We start from the raw sequence: 12972 nt of genomic DNA on the forward strand, positions 1-12972 counted from the left end.
GTGCAGAAAGAGGACCTGCATTCAGTTCCCAGCCTTTATAGTGTCTCAACTATCAGTGACCCAGTTCCAGGGGATATGGAGAACAGGAACACACATGATGCACGTACGTGCATGCAGACAAACCATTCATGTACAAATAAGTATTAAAAGATTTCTATGATATCTAGATACAGATATTATAGTGCTTCCTGTTTCTATTTTGTGCATGGTGCTGCCTTGGAGCCAGTCCTGGCTAGCAGTAATGAGTTTTATGCCATAGGTAAGGACCATGCTGACAACCCTTACTTAGCCTGAGCTCAGGTAGGGTGGTGATAGGTTATCTTGGGAGCACATTAATGTTGGGAACGGACTCGATAACCATGAGCTTCTTGCATAGTCGCAGGGGCAGAGGGGGTTTGCTTTCGTAGTCACTGCAGAACTGGTGATTCTGGTGTTAGTCATATTTTAGGACTAAGGTAGGAAAAGTAGACGAACCACATAAGGAAGACAACTTTGGGCATTTTTCTAGGATAGCCAGGGCTTAAATGGTGAGACCCTTTAAATGGTCAGAAACAGAAGAAGGGAGGACATTGGGGATTAGAAAGCAGGTTTAGTGGGTAAGAGGACCAAACCTAAATTTAAATCCACAAAAGCCTGCCATCCCAGCACGGAGGAATGTGTGTGTGTTAAGTAGGTGATAGCAGAAATAGAGGTGCAAATTTGGGTCCCTTAATCCTAAAAGACAAGATCTTAAAGCTAGAGGGTCTTTCTGACTTCAGAGTTCCTGTGAACAATGGCTTTTTTCTGTGGAGAATATCTGTTATCAGTGTGCTGATCTTTACGAGGGACACAGCCACATCAAACTTTTATCTCCGCAGCTGCAGTGTAAAGTATGTCACCTCGTTGATCTTTAAAGAAATGCTTAGTTGAGGCGGCCTTGTCTTAATAGCTTGATTAAATGTAGTCTGTCTGCCTTCAGAACCCACTGTCTGGGCAGGGTACGTAGGTCAGCTTCTAGAATGCTTGCCTATCTAAGGTTTGACTCCACAATGGCACAGTGTCTGATCTTATAAGATTTGTCTTGAGTGGTGACACTCCTGATCACAGCCCTTTCTGGTCTCTAAGGCCAACATGGCCTAAGAAAAGCTAGACTTGTCTTAAAAACAAAAATTCTGTGAAAAGTTTAAGATCACCATTGGCTCCCCAGTGAGTTTAAGGCTAGTAGGGGCTCCTCGATACCATTATCTAAAAAAAAAAAAAAAAACCCACAACAAAAACATATTACATTGAAGCCTCATTAGCAATGGCTAAAATACTGTTTTAATTTGCAGATTAAGGTGGTACATATATTGGAATACTACTCAGCCTTGAAACCAGGGGGGTGTTTTCTAAGGGAAATGAACCACACACTGAAGGACAGTTCTTGATCTTACTTGTGTGTGAGCCTAAACTGTCGAACTTAGACCCAGTGGGGAAGTTCAGCATGTCTGGACTTTAGTTGCTCGCCACATCTTCCTCCACAGAGGGTGGCGGTGACGGTTGCCTCTGATCAAAACACTTGGCCATTCAACTATGCTGTTTGCTTGTCGATTAGACCTTAATAAAGCTGGGGCAAGAGCGACAATTTGTTTCCTTAACCATCAAGCTTACCTTGCTTTCTCTAAACCTTGCATATTTGTAAAAAGTACTTGGAAAATGAGGTAATCTATAGAGAGTAGATTGTAAACCCTAAGGTGGGAAACTGTGATAGAAGGGGAAATGGCAAGTTAGCAGCAGGGGGAGTTCCAGCTATGGGCTGCCTAGCTAGTCATATGTGCTCTGTGTATTCTGTCCCTAGTAAAGCACGTTGTGCCCAGCGGCTGGCAGTGGGTAGCAACTGGAACTCGGTGTTTACTTTCTTCTGTCCTCTGGTTTCAGGTTGAAGATGAGATACCTCCAGGAAAGAGCTGGGGGCTGGAGCACTCCGTGTGCCGGCTCAGACGCCCCAGACTGTTTGGACATTCTCTGGAGGAAGGTTTCAAGGCTGATGGGATTATGAAGGCAGGTGCCCGTTTGACCTGGATTTTCTGCATTGCACGTCTGTGCTGCTCCCCTGTCCCCTTCCTATGGCACTTGGTACTGACTGAGCTGCAATTCTTTCTAGCTCTGTAAACAGTTGTTTGAAACAGAATCTAGATTATCCAAGCTTGTTTTAAACTTGCTGACCTTAGGCTGGTATTATAGGTTCATACCCATACTGGCTGGTTTTGTGTGTCAACTTGACACAAGCTAGAGTCATCAGAGGAAGGAGCCCCAGGTGAAGAAATGCCTCCACGAGTTGCAGCTGTAGGGCGGAGGAGGGCCCAGCCTATTGTGGGTGTTGCCATCCCTGGACTGTGGTTCTGGGTTCCCAAAGCAGGCTGAGCAAGCCAGTAAGCAGTACCCCTCCATGGCCTCTGCTTCAGCTCCTGCCTCAGTTTCTGGCCCTGCTTGAGTTTCTGGTCTGACTTCCTCCAGCGAAGACCAAATAAACTTTCTAACTTGGTTTTTGGTCATGGTATTTTGTCACAATAGCTTGGTTTCTATTTGTAGCAATACTCTTTCATTAGCATGTAGACCAGGCTGGCCTAAAACTCAGACTTGCCTGCCTCTGCCTCCCGAGTGCTGGGATTAAGAAAAGCTCCACAACACCCAACAGTCTTTGGTCATGGCATATTTATAAAATTTTTAGGAGATAATGTATTTTGGCGTATGTGCACACGCATACATGAGAGAAACCATATACTGTGGAAGGCGGGTATTTAACACCAGGAAAGACCTTGGAATTTGGTGTTTAAGAGATAGTGATTGTTCCTTTCAAACAGTGTGAAAAGCATTTGAAGGTACTTAAAAGCATTTGGAGGCAATAGGCATTGTTCAAACTGTAGAAACTGCTGTGTCTTCCTGAATTCACTTATCTCATTTTTATGTGATAGGAGGGACACGTATGTGTGTCTAAACCACTGCGTTCCTTGCCCACAGAACCAGTGCCATTTTCGCAGTCTGAAGCCTCCGTGTAGCTATTCCATGTGAAAGTGGACAGCATGGAGTTCAGTTGGAATTGTTATACCTTCGGGAATTAGCGGAGGCAGAGACTTCTGTGTAAAGATGGGATTGTGGAATTTTTTTTCAGATTATGTAGCCAGGTTGGATTCCTGATTCGCCCCCTATGTGTTGGTCACAGGTGTTTGCTACCACATTTGGTTGTACTTACAGTAGGAGTTTTAAAGGAGAACCCCTTTTTTTCTGTCAACTTATCAACTTATTAGTCAGATGAACCCTTGGGTCCTGATTTCCAGTGGAGTTTTCTGCAGTGATGTAAATGTTCAATATTGCATGTTCAGGATTGCAATACAGAATTACTGAACAATCAACTGTTACTGCTTGGCTGAACAGGTTTGAGATAGGGTCTTTGAGATAGGCTGGCCTGGAACTTCATTTTCCTGCCTCTGCCTCCCAAGTAAAGTGTTGGGATTACAGCCCTGAGCAGAAACTTAATTTTAATTAAGTGGTCTTGCAGTGTGTGTTTAGTTACACATGCAATTTTCTTTTTAAATAACTATTTTTATGTGCATTGGTGTGAGGTGTCAGATCCCTGGAGTTACAAGCAGTGAGCTGCCATGTGGGTGCTGGGAACTGAACCAGTGCTCTAACTTCTGAGCCATCTCTCCAGCTCCTGCACATGCAATTTTTAAAAAATATTTTATGTACACAGTGTTCTGCCTCTGTGTATGCCTGCAGGCCAGAAGAGGGCACCAGATCTCATTGTAGATGGTTGTAAGCCACCATGTGGTTCCTGGGAATTGAATTCAGGACCTCTAGGAAGAGCAGTCAGTGCTCTTAACCTCTGAGCTATCTCTCCATCTCCCACAATTTTAATACCTACCCAAGACATATCTTGTTCAGAAGCCTTACTTGATAAAGGATTCTTTTCGTTTGGGTAGACTGATCTGGAATCCAGAAATCTCCCTCATCCTCAGAATGCTGGGCAACCCACACCTAGTGAGATTTCCCCTTTTCTTGCTCTGCACCCTAGCACTTTTGTTGCCTGCCACTAATCTAGCAACGATTTTAATGTTAATTGCTAACAATGGAAAATTCTAGTTTATAATTAGGTGAAGGATAGGAAGGTTGGAGGTTATTTGTGGTAATGAACTTTATTTCCATTACAAGAAAGCTCTTACTTATGGCAGAGGAAGTTAAAGCCTCCTTACCCTGCCATCCTATGAGTGTGCTGCCAGAAGAGAATGCTGGACTCACTGAAGCTGGTGAGACTTCTGTGAGCATTGGGAGCAGAGCTCAGGGCCTTCAGGAGGTCAGCAAGTGCTCTTAACAGCATCTCTCTAACCCCATCTTAATTCTTAATCCTGTGTGTAGAGGTTCTTCCCCAATTTGATGTTGGCTTAGGGTTTTGTTGGAAAATTTATATTTTGCAGGTCCTTTGTAGCCTAAGCTAACTGACCACTTGCTATGGCGTCAGGTGTGTGCCGCATGTGGCCTTCCGGTGCACTGAACAGCGGGCCAGGTAAAGGTGATCAGTTACTCAGTCCTTGTGACTTGGCACATGGAGTGTGTTGGTATGCTTTATGTGAGTGTAATGTGTAACCTCTGTGTATCTTTATTTTCCAGGGATGATGTTAAGTAGTTCTGATTTCAGCGTGGATTCCAAGATTAAAGCTAGATTCATTTGATAACAGGTAAATATTATAATAATTATATTTACCTTGAAAGATAAGGGATGCAATGTTATTAGAGGCTGAAGTTTAGTTGCAAAGGCCTTTGAGGATTCCCTGGCTTGAACGGCATCAACAGCCTGCCTTCCCTCAGTCATTCAGTTTGCCATGATGAAGTACATGTCAAGTCCGTGTTTCAGCTGATCACACTGATTATAAACATGTGCTGAGCAAACACGTAAATGAATTCAGCTACAGATTGCTTACTTGCCTTCAGCCCTTCCCTCCCAGCGAATTCATAATTTAAAGGATTTATACTATCAACATTTTGTGTTTTAATCTTTGTAATCATGTGAGATAAATGTAGTTGATCCTATGTGAATCACAGAAAAAGCACTGCGAGCTGGTGTGATTCTGTTAGCTAGAATTTGACAGTTTCATTTCAAATTTTTTATTCTCTGTTTATTGGTACTTTGCCTTCCTGTATGCTGTGTACCAAGGCCAGTGCCCACAGGCCAGCTGTGGGCCACTGACAGACAGCTATGAGCCACTGTGTGCTGCTTGGAATTGAGCCTGGGTTCCTCAGAGACACTATGTAGCTCTCTAGTCTCCCCGTCATTCAGAAGAACACACGACTTATGAACAGTATTTCTCCCCCACCCCCTGCTTTTTTATCCCCCCAGAAACTAAGGGCGGGATTCACGAAATTCAGAGAGAGAACTCTAATCTGGTCTCCTTCATGCTGTAAGTACAACAGATGAGCATCTACATTCTTTTATGGTAAGGACTGAGACCGAGATTGATTTATTATGTGCAGTGTTCTGCCTTCATGTATTGTGCCTGCAGGCCAGAAGAGGGCACCCGATCTCATTATAGATGGTTGTGAGCCACGATGTGGATGCTGGGAATTGAATTCATGAACTTTGGAAGAGTAGCCAGCACTCTTAACCTCTGAGCCACCTCTCCAGCCCGAGACAGATTTTGACATACACAAGGTCTAAAAACACTGATTTGTAATTTGTGGTCAGCTGCTTGAATTTTAGTTTTTAAACTGTCAAAGTCAAAAGATCCCGAGGTGGAAGGTACAGTGTGATTCTCTGGTGCACAGCAGGTGTCTAGCTGCACTGGGGTTAAGCGTGTGCTCTTGTCACTTAACAGCACGTTTCCTGGTGTTATATCTTAGATGATAATGGTATATGACAAGTAGGTATTAGCTATAAAGTAAAGGATAACCAGGCTACAGTCTACAGACCCAGAGAGGCTAAGTAACAAGGGGGCTCAAAGGGGACACCTACATCTCACTGAGGGTGGATTGGCAGTGAGGTGGGATGGGAATGTGGGGGTTCAGGGGGGTGTACAGAGAGGAGGGAGAGGACTGAAAGCTGACTGGAAAGGGATGGGGTCATGTCAGGATCAGGCAGAAGTCCAGTGTAAGGGATTCTCAGGAATCTGACCAGGAGGGACTGGGACATCAACCTTTGACCTACAGTCTGTCCTGCCAACCAGTGACTGGAGATGCCTAATGATATTCTGCTATACTTACAGATTGGTGCCTAACCCAGCTGTCTTCAGAGAGGCTTCCTCCAGCAACTGATGGAAACAGATGCAGAGACCCACAGACATACATTAGACTGAGCGTGGGAAATCCTGCTGGAGAAAAGGATTGTAGGAGCCAGAGGGGTCAAGCATGTCAGGAAAACCCACAGAATTGACTAAGCTGGCTCATAGGGGCTCAGAGTCTGAACTGACAACAAGAAACCTGCATGGGATTGAGTTGGCCCTCTGTATACATGGGACAGTTGGGTGGGAGCAGGGCCTGTCTCTGACACTTGCTGGCTTTTAGGACCCTACTCATTCTGGGTCACCTTGTCCCGCCTTAATACAAGGGGAGATGCTTAGTCTTACTGCAACTTGATATTCCATGTTTCTTTGTATACGTGGGGGCTGTGCTTTTCCTAAACAAACCGAGGAGGCAAAAGACCCCCCACACAGTTAAAATAAATTCTGTTCCTGCCAAGTGGCCTACTCAGGATTGCCACTACTAAATTCTAAAATTAGGCACAGTGTGGAATGATACATTGTGCATCCCTATATGATTAAGTAAAATTTTCTTAGTGGATTAATCTTGGTTTGGCAGTAACTTGTCTGTCATCATTTTGTAAGGTAATTTGAGTTCCATGTGCCTGATCCCTGACTTATCAGAGTCTTCTAAATGCTTCATAATATGATTGTAGGCCAGCTTTGTTCCCCACTGCTGAGAGCCTAAGTCTGTCATATAAAACTGGCTTGTTTCTCGGGGCTTCATGAGGATGGGCTGGCTGTCCACAGTAGTGCTTATTCCACGGGACTGTAGTGATTGATCCTGGGTTTTAAATGTTTTCCAAATAAATTCCTTTTTTTTTTTTTAATTTAATTTGTGTGTGTGTGCTGCTTGGATGTATGTCTGGTAACCAGTTATTCTTGGTGGAGGCCAGGAGAGAGGGTATCAGGGTAACTGAGCTGGAGTTAACAGGCAGTGGTGACCACCTGAATGCTGGAAATCAAGCCCAGGTCCTGCAAGAGCAGCAATCTAGTGCTCTTAAACACTGAACTTCTTCTTTGTTCAATTCTCTTTCCTTCCTTCTTTCAGAGATGGGGTTTTCTATGTAGTCCTTGCTCTGTAGACCGGGCTGGTATACAACTCAGATCTGCTTGCCTCTGCCTCCCGAGTGCTGGGATTAAAGGGATGTGCTGCCACCATCTGGCCCAGCTGATAAATAGTATGTTTCAAAGCAGGTAAACTCTTCACACTCAAGGTAGAGCATACTCAAAGATGAAAGCTGGCTCAGCAGAACAGTGCCATAGAATCACTTGCATATCATTTGAAAAGAGCACAAAGTAAACCTTGATAGCGCTACATGCTGCTGAGTGAGCTCTCCTTTGTCAGGGAATTCATGGGTTAACATAGTTTACTTGAATTTTCTGTTAACACAAATCCTTCATATTCTATAGTAATATTTTACATGTCCAGTCAAGGAGACATACACAAGCTTAGCTTAGGTCAGTAGTGTTTAACTAGGTCTACTAAGAATAAATAAGGCTGTGTGCTTTAGTATGTGCCTGTTGAAGTGAAGGGAACACATGTATTTCTGGAAGCATGGCCGAGAAAGGTTTGATAAGAGTGACTCGGAAGTAAGTTCACAAAATATTGTCGAAACCTGGGTGTTTGCACTCCGAGATTTAAGTGAGATTGTACTTTATCTGTACTCTATGCTTGGAACAGTTAAAAGCAGACACTCGAAAGGCTCAGTTACCTTAAACATGGTAGGTAGTGTATGGTTTACTCGTGACCCTCTTTAAAGGAACCCTGTCCCCAAGCTAAGGCCCTAAACTGAATTCCAGGAAGCAGGAAGCTTCCAGTACAGTAGTAAAGCTGACCCCAACCCCAGACACTCAGTGAGTAAATAAGATTACAGGACCTCAATATCAGAACCAGCCTGTTTAAGGGAAACAGCTCCACTTGTCCAGTCTTGAAGCATTTAATCTGCATCCCGGTCGCTGAGTGGCTGCTGGAACTAGAGATGCCATGGCTCATCGTTGAGTGAAGCCCACTGTAGTTTGAGGCTACTACCTTTTCACCTTTTATTTCTTCCCACAAACTTAACATTTATTTTTCTTCTCCAGTTTCCCCTAATTTGTCCCAGTAGGGTTAAGTTGCTAGGGGGAACAATTTCTAGAGCTATTTCTTTAATTGACAGGATATGGTTTAATGGCTGTAGCCTAGTTATTTTCCTAACATGTATAAAAACCAGGTTCTGTATGTCCAGCACACACTCCTATTGGGGAATGTCGCTTTTGTTTATGCTTTATTCAACTCTGAAGCTGTGTTAATTACTGTGCCTGTCTAAAACACCTGATGGTCTAATACCTGAATGGCCAATAACGAAGCAGGAGAAGGATAAGCAGGGCTGGCAGGCAGAGAGGGTAAATAAAAGGAGAAATCCTGAAAGGAAAGAGAAGAGCAACAACAGAACAAGGAGAGGAGGACGTCAGGGGCCAGTCAGCCAGCTACTCAGAGTGTGGCAAGCTGCAGAGAAAGAAGTAAAGAAAGGTATACAGAAATAAAGAAACGTAAAAGCCCAGAAGAAAAAGGTAGATGTGTTAACATAAGAAAAGCTGGCCAGAAACAAGCCAAGCTAAGGCCGGGCTTTCGTAACTTAGAAAATCCACTGGTTGGAGTCCATTGTGTAGATATAATTAATTCAACAGGGTTTTCTCTTCTGAGATGGTGGCTGCGAGAAAAAAAGTGTGGTTTGCATCCTAGCTACCTTTTGTCCCTCTTCCCAGCTTTATTAACGTTCAGTTAGAAAAACGTATTGACAGACACAGAAACCACCCAGGTAACCTCCGAAGGGCAAAGTGACAGACAGCAGTATTTAGGAGCTGGAGAGATGTCTCTGCAGTTAAAAGCACTGACTGCTCCTCTTCCAGAGGTCCTGAGTTCAGTTTCCAGCATCTTGTGGTGGCTCACAGCCAATTCCATCGGCATCTGTGTCCTCTTCTGGTGTGCAGAGGTACATGCAGATGTGTACATAAATTACATAAATATTTAAAACAAACAAAATAACCCGCTTAACTATTTGAATACTAACCAGCAAAGACATCTGGTTACGATTCCTGGGGCCGGAGGGCCGCCTCAGCAGTTACTGCTGGCTAGAGCAGCTGGCCATCCTCAGCATCGACAGATCTGGCCCTCGTGCCTGCCTCATGCCTGCCAGCAGCCCCCTCGTGTCTGCCTCGTACCACCCAGCACCCTGCCTCGTGCCTGCCTCGTGCCTGCCTCGCGCTTCCCAGCAGCCCCCTCGAGCTACCCAGCAGGCCCTGCGGTCGCCACGCATGCGCCCTGACAGCGTGGCCTCGGCATCCGTGTCTCACGGTGGAAGGCGGGCCCTTTAGTTCTCCGTGCAGCAGGTATTGTCGTTTCTCTGTGGGAACTGAGAGCTGTGCGGGTCTGCTCTGAACGAAGGACAGGTGTCTGGGAGCTCGAGTGTCTGTTTGTCCCTCCGAAGCCGGGCTCCCCACCTGAGGACCCAGAACGACCCTGGGCCGCCCGGGGCGGGCACACAGGCAGGACAGACAGCACAGACATTACCTGGCTTTAAGGCGACGTAGGATTGTTTGTTTTTGTTTGTTTTGTTTGGGGGGAGATTTTTTAAATTAATTTTTAAAAATTTATTTTGCATACCAACCACAGTTCCCTCCCCCCCTCTCGCCCCCCATCGCGCTCCTAGGTTCAGAGAGGGCCAGGCCTCCCATGGCTGCAACAAAGCCTGGCACATCGAGCTGAGGTAGGGCCAAGCTCCTACCCCTGAATCCAGGCTGGGCGAAGCATCCCAGCGTGGGGAATACGTTTTGCCTTTGAATCAGGAGCTTGCTTGTAGCCCAGGCTGACCTCGAATAATGTATGCGCTACTTCAGCCTCTTGAGCGCAGGAATTACAGGTGTGGCTATCACCGCTAAGGAAACATCACCGCTTTTATGCAATACATGACTTACTAATGCAATTACTCCCTATACTGAAAAGTAAGAATTACCTGCAAATGTGTTAAACTATAGCAATACTGATAGATATATTATTTAACTGATAATAAAATTAACAAACTCTTTTGTTTTTTATTTTATTAAGCAAACATTTTAATGTAGATTTTCAGGCTTCATCATAGATGAACTAGCTTAGTTTTTATATAATTTTATCAGGCAGCTAGTCTTTTAAAATCTAGGCAGTTCAGTTAAGGAATATGAGAAATCAAGATGTACAAAAAAACCTAAGAGTGTCAGTTAAAGTTTTTACTGCAGCCGTGTGCAGCCTCGTATTTGCCAAGCATGAAGTACCAGCTCTGACTGTCCTGGGACTCGCTGTGAGATCGGCCTGCTCCTACCTCAAGTACTGCCTTACAAGCAGAGTGCTTCTGTACTGGTGTTGGAAATGACACAACGGGCGATTTCGTTTTTTTTTTATTTGTGATGTTTCTAAGCATTTGCCATGTTCATTGTATTCTTGGTGTTGGTAAGAGTTGGAATTATCTGTGTATAACTGAATTCTCAGCCTTTGTATAAGGAAAGAGCACAATATTGAGGCTGAGATCAATATAAATTTTTTTTTTTTTTTGTTTTTTCGAGACAGGATTTCTCAGTGTAGCCCTGGCTATCCTGGAACTTACTCTGTAGACCAGGCTGGCCTGGAACTCATAGAGATCCACCTGCTTCTGCCTCCCAAGTGCTGGGATTAAAGGCATGTGCCACAACCACCCAGCTAATATCATTTTAATAAATACAAAAATGTCCATTTTTGGTCAAAATAAAAGTACATATAAAAAATTCATATTCATTACAATTTGACTTTTTTCATTTATTCCTTGCTAGGATTCTTCTTCTGGAGACTATTACCATGTCTTTGTACGAAGACATGTTGCTTTGCAATTATCGAAAATGTCGACTCAAGCTCTCTGGCTATGCTTGGGTTACTGCCTGCTCTCACATCTTCTGTGAGGAGCACGGCAGCGGTGAGTTCAGTCGTTCCCCAGCTCTCTGCCCTGCCTGCAACAGCACCCTTTCTGGAAAGCTAGACATTGTCCGCACAGAACTCAGTCCGTCAGAGGAGTATAAAGCGATGGTGCTGGCGGGGCTTCGACCAGAGGTTGTGCTGGACATCAGCTCCCGAGCAATGGCCTTCTGGACGTACCAGGTTAGAGCTCAGGGGCTGGGAGACTGGGCGGAGAGTGGGGCGCTCACGTGAGGGGAAGATGCCTGATGGCAGACGTCTGTCTTCATGTGCACAAACACACATGTACACTGAAGTATAATTTGAGGCCTGTGTATGATCATTTTTCTCTTGGTGTGGGGTGGTGCCAAATCTAAGGTTTTGTGCTGAAAAGGTAAGTGCTTTACCATTGTGCTAAATCCCTACTCCCTTCTGAGGGATTCCCTTAAAATGTCCTTCACTGTTATATTTATATTTCTTATAAACACATGAATGTACAGAGAACTTTGTTTAAATAGTCTCACCTAGTTTTTATTGCAAGTATTTATCATGTGCCAAGTAGATATTTTTGTTTTTATATTTTGCGAGTAAACTGTCTATACTCATACTTTGGTTTTATTGTCTATACTGTGTGGCAGTTACCTACACATTTGTTCAACTCTAGCTTGAGGTTTTTTTTTTTTTTGTCTTTCAAGACAGGGTTTCTCCGTGTAGCTTTGGAGCGTGTAGACCAGGCTGGCCTCGAATTCACAGAGATCCACCTGCCTCTGCCTCCCGAGTGCTGGGATTAAAGGCGTGCACCACCACCACCAGGCGAGAACATTTTTGTATGCTAACGATCAAACCAGGGTCTTGCATATGCTAGCCAAGCACTTCTTCAGCGGTGACCCTGTTTTTGTAGGAAACTGCCAACTCTTTTCCAAAGTGTCTGCACTACTACTTTGCATTCCTGCCCAAAATGACAGGTTATCATTTTGACCATTTTAATGAGGTAGAGTGGAATCACTTTCCATTTTCTTGAAACGTGGCAGGAACCCATGCTCATTTTCTGCCTATTTTTACATTTATTATTGTGGATGCATGCTCTGGATCCATAGGTCAGATAACAAGTTGTGGGAACTGGGTCTCTCCTTCATATGCAGTCTTGATGTTGAACTGAGGAGTCTTCAGGCTTTTGTTTTAAGTTTGGGACAGGTCTCATGTAACCGTAGCTGGTTTGGAATTACCTATGTCGGCTAGGCGGGCTTCAAGCACACAGAGTGTGCTTCTGAGCATTGGAATTAAAGGCATAAGCTACCATACCCTGACTTTACCCATTTATATAGTGGTTTTGTTGTTATTGCCAGTCAAACGATCTTTCTTATTTTGGGTGGCAGCCCTTTTTCTGATCTTTTACAAATATGTTCTCCCAGTCTGTAATTCGTCTTTTTCTTACAACAGTGCCTTTCATGGAGTACAGATTTTTATTTTATTAACATCTTACCAGTGACTTTTTTGGTGTTGTCTAGAAGTCATTGGTGGGCCTGGAAAAATGGCTGACTGGTGAAGAGGACTTGTAGTTTTCGTGGAGGACCTGGGTTTGATTCGTGGCACGCACACAGTAGCTCACAGCGTCTTTCGTAGCTCTAGCTCTTCTGACTGGTGCACATATGTAGGCAGAGACTGCTTGTTCCTTTCTCAGCCGCCCAGACCCGAAATAATCACACAGAAATTGTGTGATTTATATATTATAAATATATAATTATAAATGTATAAATATATAATAAAATTGTGTGATTTTAT

At 44.2% G+C, this 12972-nt stretch overlaps 1 protein-coding gene, 1 long non-coding RNA gene and 1 other non-coding gene across 3 annotated transcripts in view; all 3 read left to right on the forward strand.

The window, feature by feature from the left end:
* The first annotated feature begins 4428 nt into the window (after window positions 1–4428).
* LOC126492857 (uncharacterized) lies at window positions 4429–7070 on the forward strand. The gene is made up of 4 exons (XR_007589695.1): window positions 4429–4522; window positions 4627–4694; window positions 5354–5414; window positions 6216–7070. It is a non-coding gene; the product is annotated as an uncharacterized lncRNA (long non-coding RNA).
* Window positions 4831–4907, forward strand: LOC126492895 (small nucleolar RNA SNORD126). Its single transcript, XR_007589702.1, has one exon. It is a non-coding gene; the product is annotated as a small nucleolar RNA SNORD126 (small nucleolar RNA).
* A 3774-nt stretch (window positions 7071–10844) lies between the features above and the next one.
* The window catches only part of Ccnb1ip1 (cyclin B1 interacting protein 1), a 5978-nt gene continuing 3850 nt past the window's right edge, over window positions 10845–12972 (forward strand). The window contains exon 1 of the mRNA XM_050129499.1: window positions 10845–11394. Coding sequence (XP_049985456.1) covers window positions 11098–11394 — 297 coding nt within the window. The 5' untranslated portion in view covers window positions 10845–11097. The remainder of the gene's footprint in view (window positions 11395–12972) is intronic.

Source organism: Alexandromys fortis, unplaced genomic scaffold, assembly GCF_014885135.2.
Source record: "Alexandromys fortis isolate MF-2015 unplaced genomic scaffold, M_Fortis_MF-2015_v1.1 scaffold_285, whole genome shotgun sequence".
NCBI lineage: Eukaryota > Metazoa > Chordata > Mammalia > Rodentia > Cricetidae > Alexandromys > Alexandromys fortis.